We start from the raw sequence: 25,961 nt of genomic DNA, 5'->3' as shown, positions 1-25,961 counted from the left end.
ACATTCCATCTATATTCAAAAAGTAGTGGATCCCTGGCTTAACCTCTCGCTGCCCGGTGTGTAGATCTACCTGCCCCAGCCCGTGCTGTGTCCAGACTCGCTCTACAAGATCATGCTGAGCTGCTGGAGGAGGAACGCAAAGGAACGACCCTCCTTCCAGGAAATACACAGAGCCCTCCTGGAATAACAGCCTTAAGATGGGGCAATGTTTAAGACAGTGATTCCCAGTCTGCTCGTCCCTGGAAGAAATGGTGCACGACAAGAGTAGACCACGATTCAGACACATTCCAGATTTAAGCTATCTTGTTTCAGTAGAGGAACAGGGTGAGAGCCAGCTGTGGGCTGCAAGCTACGATTTGGGAAACACTGTTTTATGGACTTGGACACACGACAAAGACAGACTACTTTTGGTGTGTGCAGTTTAAGTTTAATTAGCACAGTCAGGTTGGCTAAGATGTCTTATATACAGGTATCCTTAGAAAACTCTATCCAGTTTTATAATACACCGAAACACACACAGGAATATGACAAATGTTGGGTCGTGACATGTGACGAGAAAGCCAAAATTATATGTAGCAAGTGACATTTGGCACTTTTGAAAATGTATTTTAATTTCATTTTTGAACATGAGTTCAAACTTTTGATAACAAACCTATGCAACATTGTTGAAGAACTTTCTTGTGTTTTCTTTTGGAAGACTGCTTGAATGTAGAAAGGGAAAAAAAAGGTGTATTTCATTTCTCAGACAAACTCCAAACATTTAAAATAACAAGGAAATATCAAGTAACTTCAAGTCTTTCTCATCTCTCCGCAGTTCTCCTTCAGTGATCTGAACATGAAGTGTATATGACTGTGTATTTTCCATAGATAAGTTTAAATCTCAAATAGCAATATTTTGTATTAATATTTATATGTTCATATGTGTTTGTTCTGTTTCTGGTTTGTTGATATATTTGTGGACTGATGTGCTCTTTATGTTGATGTGTTTGGAGTCTCATATTTGATTTGATTCAGTAACTTTCCTGCTCACGTTTCAGATCTAAACACACTGCTTCAGGATATATTTTTTGTATTTTTTTTATTCCCACTGCAAACCTTTACTGTCTTGCATTGATCACACTAATGCTGATCACAAACTAATATCAGCAGCAAGCTCTTTGATAGCTGATGAGATGATGCTCATCATTGATGCTCATTGGCTCAGCTGTATGTGTTCGCAGTGAGCATCATCGGGAAAGGTCTTACTAAGTGTGTTGAGTGTGGGTGTCGAACAAGTAAATGCATATCTGAAGTATGTTGCCATTTAAATCAGGAATGTGGAGGAAATGGGAATCTTCAGCCTAAATGACGCGTTTGATCAGGTGGGTGTGACTGCTTCAGATTAGTTTATATTAAAGCGCTATTAATGACTCATCTACAGGTTTTGCAATCCATTTGTTCTGACCTTTATTGTTGTATGCTGATTCTTTCCTCTCATAACTCTGTGTATAACACTAATAGCTTGAATTTTATAATGCTTACCACTGTTTTCAGCCACATTTACAAGCTCTTTCCTCTTATCAGAGGTCTTTGTCCCACTCAGCGTTGTATATAATGTGCCCTCATGTGCAATCCTGTCTGCACTAATCCTCCTTATCTTCCAGAGTTTCACAATCAAGGGAGAATCTGTATGAAAGTTAAATATGATATTTGGCTTGGAGACAGCACAGTGGATATCTGTGAGGCATCTCCTCACAGCGTTCACAATCCTCTTAGTGTTACAAATGAATCGGAGGCAGATGTACAGCTGTAAAAATTTTATGGCACCCAGACAAATTTCATGATTAGTTTTATTACATATTTGTATTCAAATGTTCATTTTTCGGTGTGAAAGTTTTTATATACTTTGTAAACAAAAGTTGTATATTGACAGACAAAATACAAATAAAATTTTAACAGGGAATTCTGCCTTTGAGAGCTTTTGCCTTATTCATGAGTGCTGAACATTTGATACTGTGTGGGAAGTCCTTGAAGCTGAGCTGACTGGTATCCGCATCTTATTGGCTGAGCGCCTTCATATTGTCCAATCACAGCACAGGAGGCGGACTGAAGGGTGTGACTCAGAGGTGGAAACATCCAAGTGGATCAGACACGGAACTTGTTGCCTTGAAAGAGAAACAAGTTGTCCAAGTGGCTCCTGTGTGCACTTTGGACCAGAAAAGATGAATAAGGTGGTTTTGGTGACAGGAGCAAATAGGTAATGGCTGTATTTAATGTTTTTATGATGATGATCTTAAAGGCAGAATGAGTGGGATTTTTCTAAAAAGAGTGTATAGACTGTATACTCCCTTTCAGTCATCACTTCTGTTATCACTAGAGTTTTTTTCCATCATATTTTGCTGTGTCTGTGTCTTTCTTGACTTCAACCTTTGGGCTGCCAAACGATAGCATTGCTTTGTCCTACACAGTACATTATGGGTAACAGGCATGTTTATTTTGGTCAATCACGTAATCAAAGTAAAGTTTTGTAGATGCCATGTCTTAGTCATAAGACTTGATTTGTGTGCACATACCGTACAATGAAACTGACTCTGTTTTTTTTTAAGTAAACATTTAACTAAACATTTAAGACAATTATGAGCAACAATGTGACAAAACTGTTTCTGTAAATTGAAAGCAATAATACAATACTGCAGTGGTACAAAGCGCTGGATTTATATCATCATATATGGATGTATACCTGTATACAGCACAACAGCTTATACTTATATTTGGTGACTGTAGATACAGTGAATGTTTTAGTGTTAGAGGGTTATTGACACTATATGACTGTTTAACTGTTCATCAGTGATGACAGGTGAAAAGGAACTGTTGTTGTGTCTGGTTCTTTGAGATGTCTTTTGCTTTGCATTGCATGTGTTTTTCATTGCAGCGGCATCGGCCTGGCGTTGTGTGAGCGTCTCCTGTCACAGGACGCAGGGGGTCTCCAGCTGTGCCTGGCCTGCAGGAACATGCGGCGGGCTCAGGCTGCTCGTTCGGCCCTCCTCGCCTCTCACCCAACGGCCCAGGTGGCCCTGCTGCAGATGGATACCAGCAGCATCTCCTCGGTCATCGCTGCCGCACAGGAGGTCAAACTCAGGTGGGAAGATAATCTCACAGCAGCACGGCAGACAAATGCATCCTCACATACTCAAATAGTCACAGAGCAGGTTGTAGACAAGACGTTGTGCTTTATGTGTGAACATGTGGGACTTTAATCTGTCTGCTGCAGGTATAACCGTCTGGACTACCTTTACCTGAACGCAGGCATCATGCCAAACCCACAGTTTGACGTGAAAGCCTTTTTCAAAGGCATCTTCTCCAGGTACTAGTTTTTCTATGTCCAGCCTTTATACTGTATCTTTTTTAAATGGCATATTTCAAACATCTATTTCCCATGCTGCCCGCCTAGAACTCAGATTTTATTTATTGCAGCCATATCATCACCATGTTTTCTACTGGTGTGGGAATTCTGACACAGAAGGACTGCGTCACCCCTGATGGCCTGCAAGAAGTTTTCGCGACCAACCTCTTTGGTCACTTCCTGCTAGTGAGTGACGGCTATTTAAGCTACTGAAATATCTGATCCACATGTGGAATCTAATGCAAAATCATGTTTCCTGAAGTTTTCTGCAGGGAGAATATTACTTGTCAGCCCTTTATCCTTGATGGGAAAAATGCAGGTGATACTAGATCTGTGTGTCACTTAGCAACGACTCTCATTAAAAATTTACAATAGTGTCCTAGCCATAAGGTCACTGGAGACAGTGTTCAGCTTACTGTGCATGTGCAGATGAAGTCTGATGTATATTAGGTTGCCATCATTCTCCATTCAAATCATCAATCTGCCTCTTTCCGTCATGTTTCAGGGTAAACTGCTATGGAGACAAGTGTGCAATTATTTAAGGCTGAAGCTGAGTCATAATGATTTGTTAATATGTTTTCTAAGTATTGTTATGTTATGTTGTCGTCTTTGTGTTGTTATGGCCCAGATCAGGGAGCTGGAACCAGTTCTGTGCCGTGCAGGCCAGACTTCCCAGCTGATCTGGACCTCCTCCAGCAACGCTCACCGCTCAGCTTTTACCCTTGATGACATACAGCACCAGAGACAGTCCCAACCTTACAGCTCCTCCAAATATGCCTCTGACCTGCTCAGCCTGGCACTCAACACACACTACAACAAACAGGTCGGCTTCGATGTACACCTCACAAGCATGCGGGGTGAACTTCCACCTCCCATGATGTTAATGACAGTGCTCCTGCGTTTATTGTGCTTTCTAGGGTTTGTACTCATCCGTCATTTGTCCTGGTTTTGTGAAGACCAGTCTGACCTACGGTATCCTGCCCTCCTTCCCAGCCTTCCTCTGGACCCTGCTAATGCCTCTCTTTTGGTTTGTGAGTGCCACTCTGACAGTTTTATGGACACACAACTGTTTTTTACAGGTAGTGTCGTTTGTCTTTCTGCTGCGATGGATGTAAGAAGAATAGCTAATTATCTGAATGTTTCTTTCATGATTTCAGATAAGAATATTCATCAATACTTTCACCCTGACCCCTTATAATGGAGCTGAAGCCCTGGTTGGTAAAATAACTCTTAAAATTGCCAAAAAGTTTAGTACAAATTCAGCCATGAATGTTTTTCTTTCTTGCAGCTCTGGCTATTTAAGCAAAAGCCGGAATCACTGGACCCTCTGGTCAAGTACCACAGCTTAACATCTGGGCTAGGAAACAACTACACACAACCACATAAGGTACGGCAAGGAGCACCATCAATTAAAATTAGGTTCAAATAGTCTTGTAAAGTAATTCATGCAGTGAGTTTTGAGTCCGCTGGTCCACTTTGCAGATGGATATTGATCTGGAGACGTCGGAGACTCTGTATGAGAAACTGCTGCAACTGGAAAGCGAAGTGAGAAAGAAACTGAAGGAAAAACAAAAAGACTCTCAGCAGGTTCGCAGTGGTCCTGCAGGAGCCAGATCATCTTGATGCGCATCACACAACTCTGGGATGGAGATTGTTATTCCTGTCTCGCAGGTCACAGGGGAGCAGTGTGCACACTGGCTGTCAGACCTCGCAAAAATAGCACACGCCTGAATTCACAGCACAGAAAACAACAGTAACAGTGACTCTACAAGCATTTTAACTTTGGTTTACTGTTTACATCTTCATTCATCAGGAGATAAGATGTCTGTTATGGGACAAAGAGCCAGAATTCAATATGTTGTGATGGTTACAATAAAACTGAGCACAGCCTGTTTTCATCCACTGAAACCAGCTTCCACCACCAGGATAGTAGACGAGGTCTGGTTCAGTCTACGCGGTCCAGGAGGGACTAGCTCCAATACGGTTGTTAATGCCATAATCCTCACGACAAAATGCAGTGCAGTCTGACAGCAGACTATCAGTATCATCCCAGAAGTTTACATAAGTGGTCTGCGCGAGCCCGTCCGCGGTGTACGGCGGTGCCGGCACGTGCGTACAGGCGCACCTGAAATTCCGCTCCGGAGGATTTGGGGCGCAAACCCAGACGTCGTCCCCCTGCTCCGCTGCTTGTTTGCCAGTCCCACGCTCTTCTTCTGCTCCGCTCAGTTTCGGGTTGCAAAAAGCCCACACCATCCCGCAGAAATAGACGAAAAACGTGCCCATGACCATGACCATGAGCGCATAGGACTCTATCATGGCTTTGGTGACTGGAGATGTCATCTTTGGATGCGCAGGAATAATAATCTTTCCCTAAGTGCGTTCAGGAGCGACTGCGACTGGCATCATCCTGTGGGTTGGACCACTTCAGCACCACTCAGTTCGGTAACGTGAGATGGAGGCAAGCAGAAAATAAATGGTGAATTGTTGCTCCGTCTGTCCTTGAACTAAACGCACAATGTAAGTGACTATTATGATAGCTGTGTGGGGGAACAGAGGTCAAACTGTGGGAGGAATAAACCCATTTAGGTGTTTATTAAATCACATGAACATTTCATGAAAAACTATAATTAAACACATTATTGAATCCCTTCATTAATATTTGAGGATAAATATTAATTTCAGTGAAATCTAACTGGTTGGTTAAATGTGGAGAGGTGTAAAGTGATTGTCTCATAGGAACAAGGCCTCCTATTTGAATAATTGTATATATGCAGTATTTGATTGCTTTAATTTTTTTAGATGTTAATCGTTGGACCAAAAATGGTAATAAACCTAATTATGGCATGATTTTCAGTTGCTACCCACTCAGTCCTGTATGATAATGTGATAAAGCCAGGAGGAACAGCTGGAAAGTTCAGTGTAAAGCAGGGAGCAAATGAATGGACCTTTAAAAGACAGACAGACAGCGACAAACTTCCTGCCTGCAGCCTAATTGAAATTTAATGGACCTTAAACCAAGACCATTCTGGAAATAATTTAGAAAAAGAGATTAAGCTGGACGTCATCAGAGCTTTACTGCGTAGCCTCTTACAGCAACACTAATGTGCAGACTCCTGAATACTCATTCAAAACTCATTCAAATCATCTTTGCATTGATATCAAATGTTTAAAGAGACCTAAAGCATCCATTTGTCTCCCCAACAATATACACAGGTCAGTGGCCCCAACAAGCCTGTCAGCTGTCAGGGTTTGACTGCCCTTATAAGGTCAAACACCAGCACCCACAGCTCCCAAAATACCACCAATGATAAATGAGACTCTGCAGATTAAAGGTTTGGCGCCTTTTTGTTGGGATTTGTATTTTAATATGTTAAACCTAATTTATAAGTACTATAAATAAGGCATGTAAGCTACTTACATTTTAAGACAGAACAACAAAACCGTGGCGTCCCATGTGAATGGACCACTGGACTCACACAATGATACTCTGATACCATCAAATATTAAAATGAAAGCTATTGATCTCTGTGCTGAATATTCAGCCTAGTCCTTTAGTTTCACAAAAGAAACACGGAGGGACTTTTTTAAAACATTAATACACTGACAGCTATAAGGACTGTTTTTCAAACAATAGAACTGTGTGTCACTTCCAATGTAAAACTCTGATTGATTAGAGCTGGCATAAGACATCAACAAAGCATGAGCAGCCATTTATTAAAATGAATCAAAACAAATTATCCTTAAATCTCTCTCTTTTTTCTGTTGTCAAAAAACTCTTTAAAAATGGCCGCTTCTGCTACAGTGATTTATCCTCACCATCACATAATAAGGAAGCAGTGAAAACTCTTTAGGAGCGCAATGTGACTGTCTTGTCCTGATTCTCGATTCAAGATTAAAAGAGTAGATAAAATTCACTCTACTTGAAGACACTACAGGGCTTGTTGGTTTGATTGTCAGATGAAACACCAAATGCAAATGTGTTTGTGAAATGCTGAGCGGCAGCTGACGGAAACGTTGGATTTGTCCCAAAATCAGCCCCAAAAGACACTCCGCTGTGTCGACCCAGACAGAATCGATGATTACATGGTCAGGACGGTAAACCCTGAGGCCAGCAGGGTGCCCCCATTTGGAGATTTCTAGATATGCAGTAAATAAACAAATAAGATCTATGGGTGCATAAACAGACCCATGAGGGTGAAAACCTCCTTCTGAGGCGGTGAAGGTCAAACCCAAAACAAAACACAAGTGATTTTGAACAAATGCATGTGTCTACAAACAAACCGTAACTTGCAATGTGCTGTCCATCATTATCTGTGAGCTGAGAGATGAGAGGTCTTGTAAGCAAACGACTGAGCCTTCGGCCTTTCAGTGCTGCGTACGGAAACACCTGAGCTATGGATCAGGTTTTATTACCCCGCAGAGTGGTGGTAACTCCATATCTAAATACAAGTTTTAGTATTGTTTACACTAGAACTACATGCAGGGCTTAAAGGGGGCAGGCGAAGTGTGAACACTGGGCCTGAGCCAGATTCAAATGACTGGATGTAAAGAGTTTGTGGCTCTTTGATGAAATTTACTGAAGACTTTGTTAGAAATTCCTAAATTATAAGTTGATACATTATATGCTGATATATTAACTACAAACATAAGTACCTGTTGTCTCCTTTGGAGCTTTCCACTGGTGCTGTGGGAGCATAAAACAGAGGTGACGGAGTATTTGAGGCCTCTGTAGTTTAAATACTGTTTGTTGACTGTTGCAGGCAACTGTTTAATGGTCTGAGGAGGTTTTTCTGAGTCAAAACAAAAACTCAGAGCGTGTGAGAGAACTCACATGCTTGGTTTGACTGAGGCTAGCAAAACTAAAAAATGTGCCATTGTGGGTATTGTAGTTTTTTAGTAGCCTAAGGCCTAACCAAGTCAAATGAACCTCCTTTCCGAAAAAAAACTACATGCCCCATCCGCGCAAACGCCGAGGTCCCGGATGTCTATCGCGCCGGAAGAGAAGAAGGTCCTTTTCCCAGCCATCTTGTGGCTTCATCTGGCGAAGTGTTCGCACCAAGCCTCGTAGAATCGGAGGAAAATCCTGCTGAAGGGGCGCCATCATGCCCGGACAAATGCAAGAAGGTTTTGGCTGTGCCATAACCAATCGGTTCGACCAGTTATTTGACGACGAGTCGGATCCGTTTGAGCTGCTGAAGAAAGCCGAAGTGAAGAAGAAGGAGGCTCCTGCTCCTGGTGCCGCCAAGACTGCAGCCCAGGCTGCCAAGCAACCGAAAAAAGAGTCCCAAAAAGACAGAAAGGCCCCACTGACTGACAAGAAGGAGGAGACCCAGGCACCCGTCCCACTTAAGAAAGATGGTAAGATTTATTTCTGCGTTTTAGGCTTTAGTCGAAGCGCAGCTAAGAGGTTTTATGCTAACAGGCTAAGTGGCTTGCTTACTAGCTAGCTAGGGTTCATAAGCCCCCTGTGACATGAGGTCCGCATGGCTGCTTTTGTGCTCCTGTCGGCTGTCAGCAGCCGGAGCGAAGACATTTACACCAACATGTTATTCAGTGGGACGTGTGGGGCTTTAGCGATTTGGTGATAAACCGTTTGCAGGCCAACTTGTTTTGGCTGCCCCCCCCCCCCCCCGCTCGTAATCGGCCTCGTTGAACAGGCAGAACCCGAAAGCCTGGAGAAAGTGGCCTCCAGGAGGTTTTACTGTTGGTCCTGCACAGTCCTGACCCCCCAGTGAGGACACTTGTTGTTCAACTTGAGCACAATTAATCGACATTAATTAGTTCCTATTGGCTTTTCAAAAATGTGCTGAACTAATAACACATTTTGCTGACTTACATCTCACATGCAAATACAGCTATCTCGTTTAATCGCTGTGGATCAAACATGTAAACTTCATGGAGGAGGATTTGCAGGTGGATTGGTCAGACATTAGGAGCAGCGCTGCTCTCATGGTGATGAACCTCGTGGTTGGTGCGGGGCGTGTTAAAGCACAGCCTCCAAACTGCCACTTTCTATTGGCGCACAATCCACGCTCAGTGCATGTGATCAGCCAGCCTCAGTGCAGTCACCGTCTCATTTCTGTTACACCTGATAATCTATGTGTAACTAATTTATCATGTAGCCTTTATCACAAGCTCATACAAGCTGAAATTAGCTCAACCTGTAAACGTGGGTGTTGCCATGTGGTTAAGTCTTATTAGTTGCACTGCATACAGAAATGATTCATTCAGAGCGAGGGATCGACATTGAGATGAATTCCTACACACAGGCCATTATCATCATGCCAGTCTGCCAAGAGTGCTCATATCTGTGTGCTTGAGAGAAGATGAGACAGGTGCGCTGACTGTAGTGCGCCCAGCTGCTGCTCTGTCGTGGAGGGTGTCTATTTTGGTAGTCGGTGATTTAGGCAATGGGTGGGACTTGTTGTGTCACATCAGGGAAGTGGCAGTCAACCATGTGTCATGGAGGGTTTAACACTACGCATGTGTTAATTCCATACATACAAAGTGTAACTGGGTGAATTAAGTACGAAATAAAGGGTTAACATGCTGCAAACTCTCATTCACTTTTTGTACTAAGTGTACCAATTTTTCAATTGGTACATTTTTACAGTAGTTGATAAATGGATTCTACTTGCTGCCATAGTTCTGTAATTCTGCACATTAATTGGAATTATTTGCTCCATTTAAACAGAACAATCACCTCCTCTTCTTTCTCTTGTCTGAGGCTCAGCAGTGGGTCCTGATCTATCAGTGCTATTGGTCCTCTAATCCTTCTGTTGTGGTCAATCCTAGGTGCCGGCATGAGGAGAATGGGCCGCAAGCCGGAGGGTGATGGCTCCAGACCCCAGGGCGGCCAGGGAGAGGGGCGCCCCCCCACAGACAGGCGACCTGTGGACAGGCGGCCCCCACGCCGCTTCGAGAGGCCTGCTGGTGATGCTGGCGAGAAGCCTGAAGGTGGCGAATTCTCTGTGGAGAAGTGAGTTGAGTTTGCGATCAGCAGACAATTGAATTAACAGCGCCCTTATATGAAAAGATAGTGTGCCCTGCTATTATACTTTTTACAGGGTGTTTCCTTGCTCCACATGAGGTAAAAGCAGTACTCCCTAGTGGGTGGGGTAGCATCAGCAACTGTTTAAAGGCGTTGTTTATAATGATAAGACATGGTATGTCGGGAGAGTTTTGCTCAAACTGCTTTAGGCAAATGCAGCTATATATCATCAGTTTGCTTGTGTGAAACAAACAAAATGTGTAAATATAGATTTAGATGAACTGAGTCAACACCAAACTAGACTAAGTTAAGTTGTGCTTAATTTCTTTTACCAATTTAAATAAATTGTCACGCATTCATTACCTGTTGAATGCACCAAAGCACTGGTTTTTCTGAGTTTGCTGTGCTTATCACTAAAAAATTCTAATACAACAGGAGGCAGGTATGATGGTGTGCCTCAATGCTGCAACACCACCATCACTGTGATATATCAATAATTCTAAAGAATAAGGTATTTCACTTTCTTCAAACCGCTCCCCTCTGATGTGGGTTCCCTGAGGTGCAGCATGATGTCGTGTCCGTTGTCGTCCTCCATCCTCCTTGCGCCTCCAGACTTAACTCCCCTCTCTCAATGTTCAGTATCCTCTGTTCCTTGATGCTTTTGTCTTCTCAGTTAAGTTCAGTTTTCTTAAATGTGAGTGTTTTTCTTACAGCACCACTTTACAAAAGGCAACAGAAAAATAAGACAAGGGCTTCAGCTGTCCGTCCATCTGGAGAGAAAATCACATGTCCTTTGACTAATGTAGCTATATATAATATATTTTGGGTTTTTTTCACTACAAATGCATGATACTCTTCCATGATGAAGGTGTATACTATTTACAGGTATACTACCAGTAATAGTGATAAAATGTCACGGTCTAAAAAGGGAAAAATACTACGATGATGATTTTCGGTCATTGCCTGCCCCAACCACAACTAAAGTGGCCAATAAAATGAGGCTGGTAGATGACCCACCTTAGACCTGAGCTGACCTGGGGATTTGATCATGTTCTTCATCCTTCTCTAGACCCATTGGTGATAGGCCAATGAGAGGCCGTGGCGGCGGAAGAGGAGGCCGTGGCGGCAGAGGACGTGGCATCGGTCGCAGCGATGGCTTTGATTCCCGAGGAAAACGTGAATTTGATAGACACAGTGGCAGTGACCGATCGTAAGTGCTTTTCCTGCTCTTACGAATCCCTTTAAATGAAATATTCTTAATTGACACCAGGTGTCTTAAAGACATTTGTGTGTGTGTGTTTTCCTGCTGTGTGTGTGTTATGATCCTGGCTAAAGCAATTGTTGTTTCAGTAGTCTGAAAGGTGAGGAGAAGCGTGGTGGAAGTGGATCTCACAACTGGGGCACCGTCAAGGATGAACTCAAGTAAGTTTTTAATATATGCAACGTAACATAAACACGGTCGAAGGTCAAACACTTTCTCACTGCGTTTAGGGGTGCTTGTGATAGGTGGGTCTGGGTAAGATTTTTCACTTCCGATTCTGCTTATCAACTCAAAATCGTATATCAAATTATTTGTGTAAGAATTTAAATCAAAATAAACTCAATTTATTAGACTTTAATTTAAACTGTGCAGTGTACTATAACAACTTTGCAACAAATCCTTTCTTCACGAAGTTTTAATGGATTAGAGGGTTTTTCTCGTAGGTTGTAGCTTGTGGTGCTGTTAAACTTTACTGTGTCACATTGTTACCAGTCATTAGTAAACAATTTAGGAAACACAAGTAAAATGCAATACAATTCAACAGCGCCACAAACTACGACCTTGTATGAATAAATATAATGTATGTATGAATAAAAAGAAATGACAAAGAATAAATGTTAAGTCTAAAATATAATACAAATAATAAATGACCACAGTTGAGTCAATACCTTTCAAGAGGGACTGAACATTATAACCTCATGGAGGTGGGATTTGTAGACTGATTACATTGATTTTTAAATTGACATACATTGCATAGTTGTTCCAAACCGTAAAAACTAAAATGCTTGTAGTTAACATGAGTGTCAAGTCAGTATTTGGTCGTGTGTTGAATAGCCATTGATTATTTATTTGTTTTTCACCTTGACAGTGAGCTTGACCAATCAAACGTCACTGAAGAGAACCCTGAAGGAGAGGAGCATCCACCTGCTGACTCTGAGAACAAGTAAATTCTTGTTTTGATTTCACTTGTCCTGAATAATAATAATACATTGTGGAGAGACTGTGCTTTTGCTCTTACTGATAGTATTCCTAACTGCACCGTAGCTAGTGTTCCAACAAATCAACCTGGGTTTACGCCCAACATTAATGCTGTGACACTGTGTCTGTGTGTGTTGAAGGGAGAATGAGGTTGAGGAAGTGAAGGAAGAAGGCCCCAAGGAGATGACTCTGGATGAATGGAAGGCCATGCAGGACAAGGAGCGGGCCAAGGTGGAGTTCAACATCCGCAAGGCCAACGAGGGAGCCGATTGGAACAAAGGATTTGTGCTACACAAGTCCAAGGCAGATGTGAGTCAAAACCAATCAAGTCAATCTCTCTATTCCACACGACTAGGTGAGAGTTGTAGCTGCCTGGCATCAATGTCAAATAATTCGCAGATAATTTATTGAGCAAAACCAAAAGTAACTCTGACCCACAAAGTTTTGCTTGTGTCGTTATGGCTGGTAAACACTTATTCTCACCAGCATTCTGCATTTTCATTGAAGATGTGGAACAAATCAGATTTCTTACTGCACTTACGCAGTCCAGACATAAACTGATGGCATATACAAGCGAGGTCCGACCCACACTGAGCCAGGGTGGTTTGAAGATGGAGTTAGTTTTTTTCCATGCAATGAATGCATGGCTTAATATAAGCTTTTAATATAAGTAAATTGTAATGTTTTAGGCACGAACATGATTTTGCTCAGGAATGTTGTGTTAATGTTTGTATTTCTCCAACACAGGATAAGAAAGGCGAGCTGATTGACCCTGAGGTTGAAGAACCTAAGGTAAAATCTCTACAGCTGCATGTGAAATAAAATCATGCATGTAAGTAAAATAAGCCAAAGCTGGAAACAAAGAAAAAAACTTTTTTTTTTTTTTGTCAGTTGGAGGATGATCACCACTTCCGGAAGCCAGCCAATGACATCACGTCCCAGCTGGAGATCAACTTCGGAGACCTGGGTCGCCCAGGCCGTGGGCGTGGTGGACCTCGTGGTGGCCGGGGTGGTCGCGGCCGTGGTGGCGTTGCTGGCCCCAGTGGCGAACCCAGTAGGCCGGTCCGCAGCGCAAGGACTGACAAGGTAAAATCTTTCATCGCCTTCATTTTCTGTGGCACATCTTCAAATGTGTGAATTTTCTAACTCTTTCCTTAATGTCCTTTTCCTGGCAGTCATCTGTGTCTGTGCCCAACGTGGACGACCCAGAGGCCTTCCCAGCCCTGGCTTAAGCCCTGGCTGCTGTCCCTCAGGCCTACAGGAGCCTCTTACGCACCTCCACTACGGGGCTTGCATGTTCCTGGATCCTTCAGCAAAGTGAAATGATGGAGAAGACTGTCATTAACTATGGCACTCAACATGAGGACTGAGTTTTACCCAATAAAAACAAAACCAAGATGGAAAAAAAACAGAAATTAACAAAAAAAAAAACAAAAAAAGAAAAGGACTTCTTGCTACTCTGGAGCAACTTATTGGTAGAGGTTTTGTACTTGGAAACAAAGTAGCAGGGATGTTTTCATACAGTATTTTTTTCAGAGGTTATGCATTGTCCATTGATAAATTTTTGTAATTGCTGCTTGAAAATATGCATTTCGAAATGTAAGCATAAGAAGAGTGTCTTTAGCTCGGTGTGAGCCATTGCTTGCTCGCTTTGAAATAGGCACTGTGGAGCTCCAGCCCAAGCTCATAAGCTCTGCTGCACCAGGTATTTCTGATGAAGTTACAGCTTCACTCATTGAGATTTACAGATTTTTTTTTTTTCTTTAGCACTGGGGTATTATTTTATATTTTATACAGGAGGTCTATTCTTCTATGATCTTCGGCCTGTAAATCTTAACTATTTTCATAAATTCTTTCAGAGACTGTATTTCACATGGTGCAAAATAGGACACGTCTTGATCTTTGATCAGGCCCTGCTGCCTACATCTGGATGCATTGATGAAATGGCGCCTAAATCTGTATTAGGGTTCTTTTGTACTGAAATGTTTGAAAGGAGGAGGTCATTTCGGAGGAACACACTGGTGATTACTCAACTAAATTTGTGTTGATCCTGAGACGTTTGTCAAGTGGATTAATTTGAAGTTGAAAGTTACTCCATGTGTTCTGATCTTGTATTTGGGGTGCTAAACACCAACTGATGTCTCTTCCTCCCCGCCCGTTTCATCTTTGATTACCAGCCATGTGCAAGTTAATTAATGCCTTTGTTTTTACTTTAAAGAGTGATGCGGAGGGGAAGTATCATCACACAGTTGAGACGTGACGGTGGCAGTAGTCCTGTGGCAGCCCTCAGACCCTCTCCGACTGTTTACACACTCCACTCGAGCATCCTTCCACAGATATAAACTCAGCCCAGCTTCAGTTTGTTTCTGCAGTCTGTTCTGTGCTGATCTTTTCCTCCATTGTTGACACGCCCTGTAGCTTCCACAGTGGCACCACTGCATAATTGCTCTGAAAGAAATACAGTCGTTCATTGTGTGGAACAACTGAAGTGCTCTACAAATGTGTGAATTCTAGCCCTGCTATTAGAGACCTCTGTCGGTAAATAAAGATGGTCGATAAATTTTTTGCATTGTCCCCTTTTTTTAAAAATCCATCCTGCACATAGGCAAAATGAAATGACCAATGTAAAGTACTTGGTTTGTTTGGTTCTGCGTACAACCTCCCATTCCCACACATGAACTCACTAGTGTCCACTCAGTATGATTTACTGGGAAAACTTGTTGAACAAGTATGTCCAGTATGGACACCTCCTTTCTCAGGATTGCTTTTAGGAATCTGGCTTACTGCCAACGCTGATAACTTTTGAACACCACCCTGTCAATAAACTCACCCTGCTTCAAACCAGAGGGCCATACTAATGAAGGATATGACTAATGTTGGAAAAAAACAAATGTGTCACTATTACCCAGTAGCAGAGGGTGATGCCACATGTTTATTAAAATTGCATTTACAAAGTTGACAAGTCAGACTTTCTCAGTTAGGCAGCAGAATTTAAATGAAAAATCAAACATTTCCATATAAGCTAAACTGATTTTTAAATAGAAATAGTGATAAGTTACAAATGTATTTTGAGAGTTTACTGTTGGTGAAAGCGTGAAGAAGTGTGAAGAGATAATTATCGAATGCTAGCATGCAGACACACTTAACTAGGATGTGAACGTGGTAAACATACCTGTTAAACGTTAGCATGTTAACATGCTGGGGTTAGCATTCAGCTCAATGTACAGCCTCACAGAGCTGCAAGCATGGCTGTAAATGTCTTTTCTCCTAATTCTTAAAATTTTGAATGCAGGGTTACAATCGATTGATCGTGATCTTCAGCACTAACAAATCTGAGAGACAACTAAAGATGAGCTAAATTCGAGGTAGCGGTGATGTATTTAAAGCCACGACAAACACAGGATGGTCAACAACATTAGGCCATAATAGAGTATGTATTTGTCCCTTTACACAGGCCAGGACATAGTGACGATAGGAAAAGTGCAGGTGTCAACGATAAAATGAATGATGGCTGAATTCCATTTAGCTGTTTGAGTTTCAGGGTCCTGGTATTTTTTCCCACTGGTTGACTGTTATGGCTCATTGGGGCTTATTGATGTTGTTAGTAACACCTGTGCTTTGTCTACTGTAATGGCCAATCAGTGCTGTCAATATCTGGATGTGTTATTCATACGACTAGAAATGACAACATCTGGTAAAATCTGTCTTGCAGCCTGCACTGTGTTCATGTGGTCATCATATTAGTGTGTCCAATGCTGCACTGACGGGAAAAAAACGGTAATGCATGAAATTAAAAGAAAAGTACTCTTTCAGTCAAATATATTACTCCATACAGCTCTGGAAGTCTTGGACTCTTACAGATCTGATTTCAGTGAGCAAGGAGGTAGTTCATGCACATCTCAGCGGGGTGTGTCACCCAAAAAAAGAGGAATCCAGTCACCACTTCAAGTCACTCTAACTCACACTAATTGCTCTGAAAGAAGTCATTGCAGCCGATTTTGACTGAATCCAGAGTCAACTTTCCTCCAAAGCCCAGCGGCTCCATGACAATGTTGTGACTGGGTAAGAAACCCAGCATTCCTACAAACTCTCTATCCTCCTCCTGATCCTCCTCATCCTTGTCCATGCTTTCCAGCCCGTGCGATGAGATGTAGTCGACTGTTGTGTTCGTGTCCAGAGAGGCCTGCGTGTGGTCGGAGCTGTCTGAGTCTTGGGAGAGGCTCTTAATGTATGTGGTCAGAGGGTAGACCAGTGCGGCTGGATCCGTGTGGCTCGAGCTGGTTTGAGGAGGGAGCTGCTGTGAGGAGACGTCTGTAGGTGCGCAGATGTCACCGCTCCGCTCGGGCAGCTCCTCGACATTCACCAGAATGGGCTCTTCTTCCTCCTTGGTTACATTGGGGTTACACGGCTGCAGCTGAAGCTTCATCTTGCCCTGTTTTGAAGGGAGATACAGGCTTACATTATAATCAATGAGCTGTGATTTCCAGTAGTTTTATTTAATCCACTCTTACATAATTACCTTCTCCCGGATGCACTCTTTTGCCCATTTGCTGTTTGCAGGATCTGGCACAACATCGAGCATGAGGCACTGGAAAAACACCCAGAACCTGAGGGGAATGTGGAAAACTGCTGAACAATATGGCATGGAAACGTTGACATCAGCTGGTGTGTGTTTTCTGCATAACAAACAATGAAAGGTGCAAGCTTTTCAGTCGCTTTCAGTCATAAATCCGTATGGAGTTGCTGCTGCTTACGCACCTCTGCTTCACTGCTGAGCTCTGGCACAGACACAGCAGCAACAGCAAGAACGGGAAGACGGCTGCACACACTAACAGGAGGTGTAGCTGGGTCTCCTCTGCAACAGTGACAGTGAAACAGGGAGACATAAGATTGCCGCGTATACATTTGGCTCCTCTCGTACAGTTGTGGTAGAAAAGAAAAAAACAGCCATGTTATTTATTATTTGTCTAAAAACTTTCACACTCCACATACTGTACACTCTGTACACTCTGTACTCTGTACTCTCTCCAGGCTGCTCTATCCACTCCACTGTGGGGCATTAAAACCACAGAATCCAACTGCATTCTTTTAAGGATGTGTTTAATTCTGAAAACAATAGTGAGGGTGCTCATATGAATATTAAACAGTTTTTTTCTCGCTGTAATCATTCCTCTGCTTGATACTGACCATTAAAACATCCCTTCCTGATGTGTTTTCAGTGTAAGTGATTGAGGACTTAAATGGTCACTGTGAACAGGAGGAATGATCACAGCAAGCACAACCTGTGTAATTGTTCACGTGGGCTCCTCACTGTCATTTTTAGACAGACTTGGAAAAAGCACAAACACAGTTATAATGTGAGCATTAGGGATGGAGATAAATAAATAAATAATAGCCTAACGGATGTGTTCTCCATTAGTGGGAGAGATTTCACTGGTCATTATGTGTGCCAACACTGTCTCACTGTTTTACACTCAAAGTCAGCACGCTGCAAGTAGCTGCCAGCTACTCACAACAATTGTGTCCTTGGGTGGTGAACAGCAGCCATACTGTCATTCATGAGAAAATATGGTGCGTTGTTCCTATTTATTGTGTAAATGGAAAATATCACTTAATAGACTGAAAAATTGAAAAATTTTATTTGTGATTGAAATAATCAAGTATTAACGACCCCCACAGATGTATGATTTTACGGATTTCTCCCCCTGCCTCCCACGTAACTCCAGCACTGACTAGTCTTAATGTTATTACATAGAGTACTCAGCTAGTTTTATTGATTTGAAAATCTGCTGAAGTCTTTAACAGAATTGTGATCAATCAATTAGTGTGAAACAAGTTTAACCAGCACTGCTAGTTTCATTCAGTGGTAAATGAATAGTTTGACACTATGGGAAGCACACACTCGCTTCTTGTGCATTTCCAAAAATGTTGAATTGTTCCTTTAAAGAAAGTTGAAAAGCTGCTCACGCTGGATGAAGAACTTAACCGCTGGACTGGCGGGGCCTTCCCCTTCCGCAGTTGAAGCAGTCATCCTCAGGCTGTACACAGCTGGAGGCAGATCTTTGATGACATGCATCCCATTTGATGCTGATATAGAGTCTGAAATACAAACGTGTGCAAACACAGTAGCAGAGTCTTTTTAAGAAAAGTTGCATCCCACCTGCATCCAAGCAGTACATGACAAAATAACACCTCAGATAAATGGGTTCTTACAGGTTTGTATATATCCGCCACCGGTCTCTAAATAGAGGGTATACTTGGTGATACAACCCCCACGCTGACCCCTGGGAATCTCCATCCAGGTCACTCTCACTTTGTTTCCCTCAACCTTCTCTTGGACTGATGGGCCAACTGCTGGGACTGCAAACAACAAGCACAACCCAAAATGGCTGCATAATAAATGAATAGTTTAAACATTTATTACATTTTCCACGAGTTATGTTTGTGAGCTCAACACATGTTACATGTTAAGTTATTGAATTACCCCTGTTAAGCTCTGATCAGATCTTACCTGATTTTAATGTGGTGACGCCTGTAAATCTGGTCGCACTCACTGAGCCCTCGTAGAGAACATACACTGCTCCCTCGTAGCACTCAAATGGCTTAGCATCTGCGTACAGAAAGAAGGAAAGAACAAAAAAAACATTATTTAGTGGGAAAAAGAGCAAAAAGTAGTTGTTAACTTAAAAAGGTGTTGTCACAAAGCCACCACCATGGCTTTTTCTCATGCTATTTCACCTGCGTTCACTGTAACTCGACATGTCCCACCTGTAATAACAGCATGGCTGTCATTCCTGCCCAGTCTGACCCATCTGAGCTCCTCCAGCTTGTGACCCTCTGGGTACCACTCCACCACGTACGCTGTATGCTGTGGTGCAGTTTCAGGCTTTTTCCACGAGATGGTGATACTGTGGTTGTTTGCAGTCACTTGCACATCCTGAGGGGGGTTGTCTTAGTAAAGAGCAGCATATGTGAATACTTAAACTGCTTAGAGAGAATCACTGAGCAACTTGACCCTAGATTCATTATTTCTAGTTCATCTATTATTTACCCTTAACCTCCTACCAAGACTGCTCCACCAGAAAAACTTTAGTTTTTTTCATTCTTTTACCTTTTGTTTGACGGGTTGTAATTCTGGCAGGAGGGGACAGCCCTTTGGAGTTTCTAGCCTTCACTGTCACTTCACAGTTGGCACAGAAGGGGACTAAATAGCTCCTGGCATCAGCACTGGTGTTAGTGTCAAAGACCAATCCAGAGGTTTGGCTGTAAACTCTGACTTTGTACACTATGATTTTCCCTCTAGCAATGGAAGAGTTCGGCTCCTGCAGTCAGAGAAACATTTGTAAAGTGAATCGTTGGGCCTGACACCAGCTTTTTGTGGCAGACTGCAGGGAGTTTTTACACTCAAAGTCAGCACGCTGCAAGAACACTATGTAAGACAGACACATCATTTCTGTTCAGCTGCTCTTTTCTTGTAAACTGAAACTGTGGCGTCCGCCGTCAGGTTTCACTTATTTCTCACAGTCTTTATGTGACATTAAATGTGTGTGTGTGTGTGTGTGTGTGTGTGTGTGTGTGTGTGTGTGTGTGTGTGTGTGTGTGGAGAGGTCGGGGATGTTTACCACACCTCAAAAATGGTCAAGAGTTGACCTTCAGTTTGTGCAGAAAGTGGTATAGGAGCAGGAAGATCACAAAGTGTTACTATGGCTACAACACTGCACGCCCACACACAGGGAGAGAGGGGAGAGGAACACAAACCCTCATGAAACCGTACAGCACATGTGATGCACATTAGCTATCATCCTTCACAATCATTCAGAAGTTAAATGACTGCTTTATAATGAAGCTTTACATCAGAAAAAAACAACAACCAAACTGGGAGAAAAACATACCTTCCAATAAACTCTCAGGGAGGTTAAGTCAGAGGCGGGCTCAGCGTACCACACATCCAGCTCTTTGGCAGGAGCTAAAACAAAATTTTTTTATTGAATGAGTGGAAGACATGTTTAAGGGATTTACATTTTTATAAGTTATTACAAAATGATTGTATTCTAATATCATGCTTTAAAATCTTGAAAAAGTGATGGTAAAATCCCCATCTGACGCATAAGCAATAAAACCACGGAAATCAGATAAGAAGAAGTCCCTTGGTGCATTTATATTGTTACAGTGGTAGACACTGTAAAGTAAAGCACTGGCATGCAGAGAACACTTCCTTGTTGGTGAGTTCAGGTGCTGTTGGGAAATGGAGAACTCACTGTTAACTGCCCAGCTGCAACCTTTTTAATGGAAGAAACTTCAAATTTCACTGCAGCACATCATAATGACGGCCATATGTAATTACTGTTTTGTTTGCATATCAGGGCTTAAACCTAATGATCGGTTTGGGATCCTGGAGACGCTTCGAAGGCTCAAAAACATTCTTAATTTCATTGTTTTATCAGCTTGATTCTTCGTGAATTTTATCATAATTGCATATATGATATGTCCCATACGTATGCTTGGTGTGTGTTTGGGGACACAGCTGACAAACCTGGATAAATACTTTTCTTTTTTCGCATGCTCTAAATCTGTGATGAGGTTTGACTCAGTGCTCCCTATTAGGTCCATTAGGGTTTCTGCTTTCTGACATTTATAACAATTTATTTATAAAAAGTCTAACAGGGATTTAAACATCTCTGGGATCTAAATGACCTTAAACATTGTCACCTCAATACTTTCTACAAAATTGCATTTAAAGTAAACAAGTAAAGAAATGATTTTGCATTCATTATTGTCTTTTTAACACAGCAGTGCTGTCTGTGGGACCCCAAACAAACAACACCCACTCACAACTGCACTTGTATTATGGATGTTATTACTTTAACATGAAAATGCAACTAATTGTTCCATGTGGTGGATGAGCTTCCTCAAGCAGGTTTCAAATCTCTGTGAGATGGTTTTCATACTGTTCTGGACGAAACCAGTGGCTGTCTAGACGGTCTGAAGCCAATCGCACCGTGGTCGTCAGATAAATAACCTGCTCAGTCACACGTGTGGACTTAGACACTATGTGCTTATCCGGGAAAATGGAGGGCATACAAATGTAATTCATGTGCTCACTGCACTGAAACTAAGAAAATGTAAAGGTGAAGACACCCTTTACCAAAAATGACTCTTCAGCTATTTCTACTCAAAACGACCTCTGCCCCTGCTGGCTGTTTGTGGAAAACTGATGACCTGTCATTGCTGCACATTCATACTGTAGCTGACATATCCACACAGAGACTTGCATATCTTCACACCATCTATATTACAAGCAGGCAGTGCTATTTCACATGAAGCATCACCACTTCACTGATCTTCACCCTGGCTCAGTGCTTTAAATGATATATAGTAAGGCTCAGCTACAGCTTATTTACAACATTGTATTATTATCTCAATAAGTCATTGTGTATATTGAGTCTTATCACTACTGAATGGTTTTGCTCCCCACACACAACCTAATAAGGCGTGTTTCAGTGGCTTATAGGTATCCTCTGCAGGAGGTCAGTGGTGAGCTGGTAACTGCACAAAAAACCAAATGAAAGGAAACATTATCTGATGCATCTCTAGCTTGCACAGATAAAGTGCCACAGAATATGTATACTGTAAATACTCCATTCAGATACATTAACATGTAGATAGAATCAGTAGCATTTTCATTCAGGAAGAACAAAAAAAAGCCAAATGAAGGCTTTCTGAACAGAGGCACAGGGTGCTAACACAAACGGTTTACCTACCCTCCTCTTGAGTCCAGCTGGAGATGTTTGTGCTCCACCCACTCCACAGGCCGGTGCTGAATTTGGATCTGGCCCTGAAATGGTACAACCTGTAGGGCTCCAGGGAGATGGACCGGACCTGTGCTGAGCTCATCTGCACCCCCTGTTAATCAGAATACATGGATCTTGCATCTTGTGTTGAGCTCACTAATCCATGCTCCCAACTCACAGTTTAATAAAGATTTCTGCCTGTGGTGAGGAGCCATTTTTGATCACAATGTTAGAACACCTGATAGAAGCACAAAAGGTCAGCTTTATTTATTTCTTATGATATGTTCTGCATGTCTGTACACCTAAACCTGGCACTCATATCTGTCTCTGGCTTTGAATCAGCAGATCTTGCAGTGACTGTCTGTCTTCAAATGTTTTAAGTTTAATGTCTTGCAACATCTCATCAGAAGTCCCTAAATATCCCAAATCTGGAGCGATCTGAACAGTTAAGATGTCTTACTGAGTCTGGATAAGACGTCCATGTCTGTGCTTCTGTTCTGTACTGGATCTCCAGGTGTTGAGTCCTCACAGACTGCTCCACAGTGATGATGCACTCCCGCGAAGAGCAGTTGGGTTGGCCAAGAGCAGGTGCTGATGGCATCGCTGCTCAGATCAACACAGCCACCAGAGCAGTCAGTTAAATGACATAACACAGGCTGCACGAGGGCACACAAGATGGACCTTCGATGTTTTCTTTGCTACTGAAGCAGTGAAAATACATGATTCCACTGCATCACTGCAGTGGCTCGCCATCAGAGTTAGTCATCACTTTGTGGAGAGATGGAGGGAGATTATCAACCATCATAAACTTCAAGATTAGAGCATTAGAGACAGAATTCACTGCAAAGCTGTTTTAAAGCTCCAGTTATGACATCATTATGATTTCATGACTTACAGACAATCCATTATACATGAAACATAACACACTCTGGATGCAGAAGCCTCCATGCACCTCACAAACTGACCAAAGTCACTGCTGCTGCCTTACCAATGTCACTGAGTGTGAAGTTGATGGTGGCGGACACTGCAGAGCCAAGTGGGTTTTTGGCGTGGACCCACACAGACATCAGCTGGACTGAGCTGGACACGTTGAAACTAGCTGATAGTAAATCAGCTCCCTTACTGGAGACTTTGTGCGCCACTGGTCCAGCTGTGTGGTTTCCAGACACAGTTCTAATCCTGAAACACACAAAACCAAGTTTCATGTAGCAGTAGATGCAAATGATGGTGTTACTACTACTACTATAGGATGCTTTTTTTTCTCCGTTAGTTTTCCCTGTCAGACTCACCACAGCAGTGAACTGTTCCTCAGATAAGTGTCTCGTCCTCTGTTCCAAGTGCAGAACACAACTCCATTCTCACTATTCAAGACCTTGTAGATGCATGAAATGTTTTTGGGGCGCTCTGGTGTGTCTGAAGGACAAGAAGATTAAGAATTAAATGAAAGTACAGTCAGCCTAAACAAAGCTGCTGGGAAATTAGTTAGACATCCAATTAGGAAGCATTTTTAGTTGAAAACTTTGGATTGTTGTATCCTCAAAAAATACAAATATTCTGTTAGTGAAGCTGAATGTAAGTATTTGTGCTCATGTTAGGGTGTGCTGCCTGTGTCAAACACTAAGCTTGTTTTTTGTCTACAGCTCTGTGGTCAGAATAAGCAACTTATTGCAGTTGGCTTTGACCCATACACTTACTCACAGCATGTGAACAGGGTGTACTAAGTATAGAAGAGAAAGCAGAACAAGCTGTGCCTCTTTTTTTTACAGCTCTGGCAGCTTGAAAAGTTACAGCTGAGCCTTAAGACACGAAAGTCACGTCTTGAAACACCTTGCATCATGCACTGGATTATTTGTGCATATTCACTTGAGTTTTGGATGAGAATAATGTGCGAAAGAAAGATATATGAGAAATAAATTAGCACGCTGACCAGTATTTGAGCTCATACTACTTACATTTTGCCATTTTAGACTTTTCCTTTTGCATTAAAAAACAATTAAAAAAAACTTTCAGTGGGACAGACGTTTCAGAAAGGGATGCTTTCCTGCTCGTCTCTTCGCTACTCACATCCAGCTGAGATGTCCAGTCCACACGGGTCCAGAGCAAGAGGACAGGTACACTGACAGCTGTATGTTCTGTTCTTTGTTATGTTTACCACATTAAAATATATAGTTGTAGAATTAAATTCCTCGTGGCTCTGTAGTGTTGGAGGATGGTCACTGCACATGGATCCCTTGCACTTGCAGTTAAAGGTGCAGTACACCTTAAAGCTGGAACCTCGCTGCACCACAGGTCCAGCAGTGGACCTGATGGAGCAAGATTTCTCACCTAAAAGCAGAAATGGTGACTTAAATAGACAGCATGGTTGTATTATCTAGGTATGCAAATGTAACAAAGTCACAGATCATGAATTTGTTGAACTCAGGGCAGATAAGGAGATTACACAAAACACTGTCCATGTGCAGATGAGCAATTTTATCAACAGAATTAATAAGACATTACATAATAATTGCAACCGTGACAGATCAGAGTGAGAGCCTAAAAGAAATAGCCTAAAGTAGTCAGCAATGAGGGCCAGAATCAGAAATGAAAGGTTTTCCAAGACCAACTTTTATCTCCAACTAACTTGAAGGAAAAAACATTAAAATATACCTTACATGCCACCTAAACTGTGTGTGTGCCCACACACAAGTGTGAGTTTACCTATGCAGAGGTGCACGGCCAGCACAGTGACAGCAGTGAAGATGGACCATGTTTGGGACTTTGCCGCCATGAGTCATCAGTAAACCGTCTCTGCAACAACTACTATTTTACCTTAAAGCAAAGAAAAGTACACAGAAATGCAATGAGTTGGTCAGTCATCTATCTATCTATCTATCTATCTATCTATCTATCTATCTATCTATCTATCTATCTATCTATCTATCTATCTATCTATCTATCTATCTATCTAAGTATATATTGTAAGCAGAACCATATAATAGATATAGAGCTGGTCTACACTGTGCTGTATGTGGTTTAACTGCAGCTGCATACAGTCAGTGATGACGGTAATAAAAACAGGAACAGCAAATAAACATACTCACCAAGACATCACATCCCAGCATCATGTTCACCTTTATGGCCTTGTGAGCCTTTTAAAGCTCCATCTGTCACTGTAAGTCTTCCTAACATCTTTATTTGGAACAGAGTATGTGAGGTGTCTCCGTGGTGGCTGACTGCCGCCTCTGGTGTGAGGTGACAAACTTAAGTCACAGTCACGGTTCATCAGTGAAGTGAGACACACAGCGGTTTCACAGAGCCTGGGCAGATCCAGGCAGGCTATTGATCTTTAGCTACTAGCCCTTACAGCTCACATAGTGCACGATTACAAGGTAATACTCCCTGTGATACTGTTTGAAATATATGACTTAAGTTATGTTAAGTTTTCTCCCTAAATATTTTGATAGGGAGTTCAATTTTTACCAACACTTTTTCATTATAGGAAATGATCCTGCTGCATTTTTTAACAGTTTATCATCATATCCAGAGACATATTGGAGGTTCTTGAAATATGCTACT

The 25,961-nt window shown here is 42.2% G+C and overlaps 4 protein-coding genes across 9 annotated transcripts in view; 3 read left to right on the top strand and 1 right to left on the bottom strand.

Annotated features, from left to right (window-relative positions):
• The window catches only part of ddr2a (discoidin domain receptor tyrosine kinase 2a), a 29,712-nt gene extending 27,770 nt beyond the window's left edge, over positions 1-1,942 (top strand). For all 3 annotated transcript variants that reach the window (XM_070831732.1, XM_070831731.1, XM_070831729.1), the window contains one exon: positions 65-1,942. In XM_070831732.1, coding sequence (XP_070687833.1) covers positions 65-187 — 123 coding nt within the window. In that variant the 3' untranslated portion in view covers positions 188-1,942. The remainder of the gene's footprint in view (positions 1-64) is intronic.
• A 219-nt stretch (positions 1,943-2,161) lies between these two features.
• hsd17b7 (hydroxysteroid (17-beta) dehydrogenase 7) lies at positions 2,162-5,095 on the top strand. Its single transcript, XM_070832714.1, has 9 exons — positions 2,162-2,236; positions 2,912-3,118; positions 3,251-3,343; positions 3,454-3,568; positions 4,011-4,205; positions 4,300-4,413; positions 4,540-4,596; positions 4,671-4,769; positions 4,865-5,095. The coding sequence occupies exons 1-9, from the start codon at positions 2,202-2,204 to the stop codon at positions 5,003-5,005; spliced, it is 1,056 nt and encodes a 351-aa protein (XP_070688815.1). The 5' UTR covers positions 2,162-2,201; the 3' UTR covers positions 5,006-5,095.
• Positions 5,096-8,383: 3,288 nt separating this feature from the next.
• On the top strand, positions 8,384-15,172 carry serbp1a (SERPINE1 mRNA binding protein 1a). 4 transcript variants are annotated; one of them, XM_070832963.1, is made up of 9 exons: positions 8,384-8,740; positions 10,178-10,361; positions 11,443-11,583; positions 11,727-11,795; positions 12,503-12,577; positions 12,750-12,921; positions 13,360-13,404; positions 13,504-13,698; positions 13,788-15,172. In XM_070832963.1, exons 1-9 carry the CDS (start codon positions 8,485-8,487, stop codon positions 13,842-13,844), a joined length of 1,194 nt encoding a protein of 397 aa, XP_070689064.1. In that variant the 5' UTR covers positions 8,384-8,484; the 3' UTR covers positions 13,845-15,172. The 4 variants fall into 4 exon arrangements, with proteins under 4 accessions (XP_070689064.1, XP_070689062.1, XP_070689065.1 ...); XM_070832961.1 differs by having other exon boundaries at positions 11,724-11,795; XM_070832964.1 differs by having other exon boundaries at positions 8,386-8,740; positions 12,753-12,921.
• A 341-nt stretch (positions 15,173-15,513) lies between these two features.
• il12rb2 (interleukin 12 receptor, beta 2a) lies at positions 15,514-25,582 on the bottom strand. Its single transcript, XM_070832960.1, has 16 exons — positions 25,487-25,582; positions 25,065-25,214; positions 24,468-24,728; positions 23,693-23,816; positions 23,392-23,582; positions 22,864-23,006; positions 22,374-22,515; positions 20,505-20,578; positions 19,724-19,934; positions 19,381-19,563; positions 19,124-19,222; positions 18,826-18,972; positions 18,580-18,711; positions 17,371-17,467; positions 17,132-17,219; positions 15,514-17,044 (listed from the first exon to the last, which is right to left on the bottom strand). The coding sequence occupies exons 2-16, from the start codon at positions 25,171-25,173 to the stop codon at positions 16,577-16,579; spliced, it is 2,469 nt and encodes an 822-aa protein (XP_070689061.1). The 5' UTR covers positions 25,174-25,214; positions 25,487-25,582; the 3' UTR covers positions 15,514-16,576.
• Between the last annotated feature and the right edge of the window lie 379 nt (positions 25,583-25,961).

Source organism: Pempheris klunzingeri, chromosome 6, assembly GCF_042242105.1.
Source record: "Pempheris klunzingeri isolate RE-2024b chromosome 6, fPemKlu1.hap1, whole genome shotgun sequence".
NCBI classification, from domain to species: domain Eukaryota; kingdom Metazoa; phylum Chordata; class Actinopteri; order Acropomatiformes; family Pempheridae; genus Pempheris; species Pempheris klunzingeri.
The sequence above is the reverse complement of the archived record's forward strand: the minus strand, read 5'-3'. Positions and strand labels throughout refer to the sequence as shown.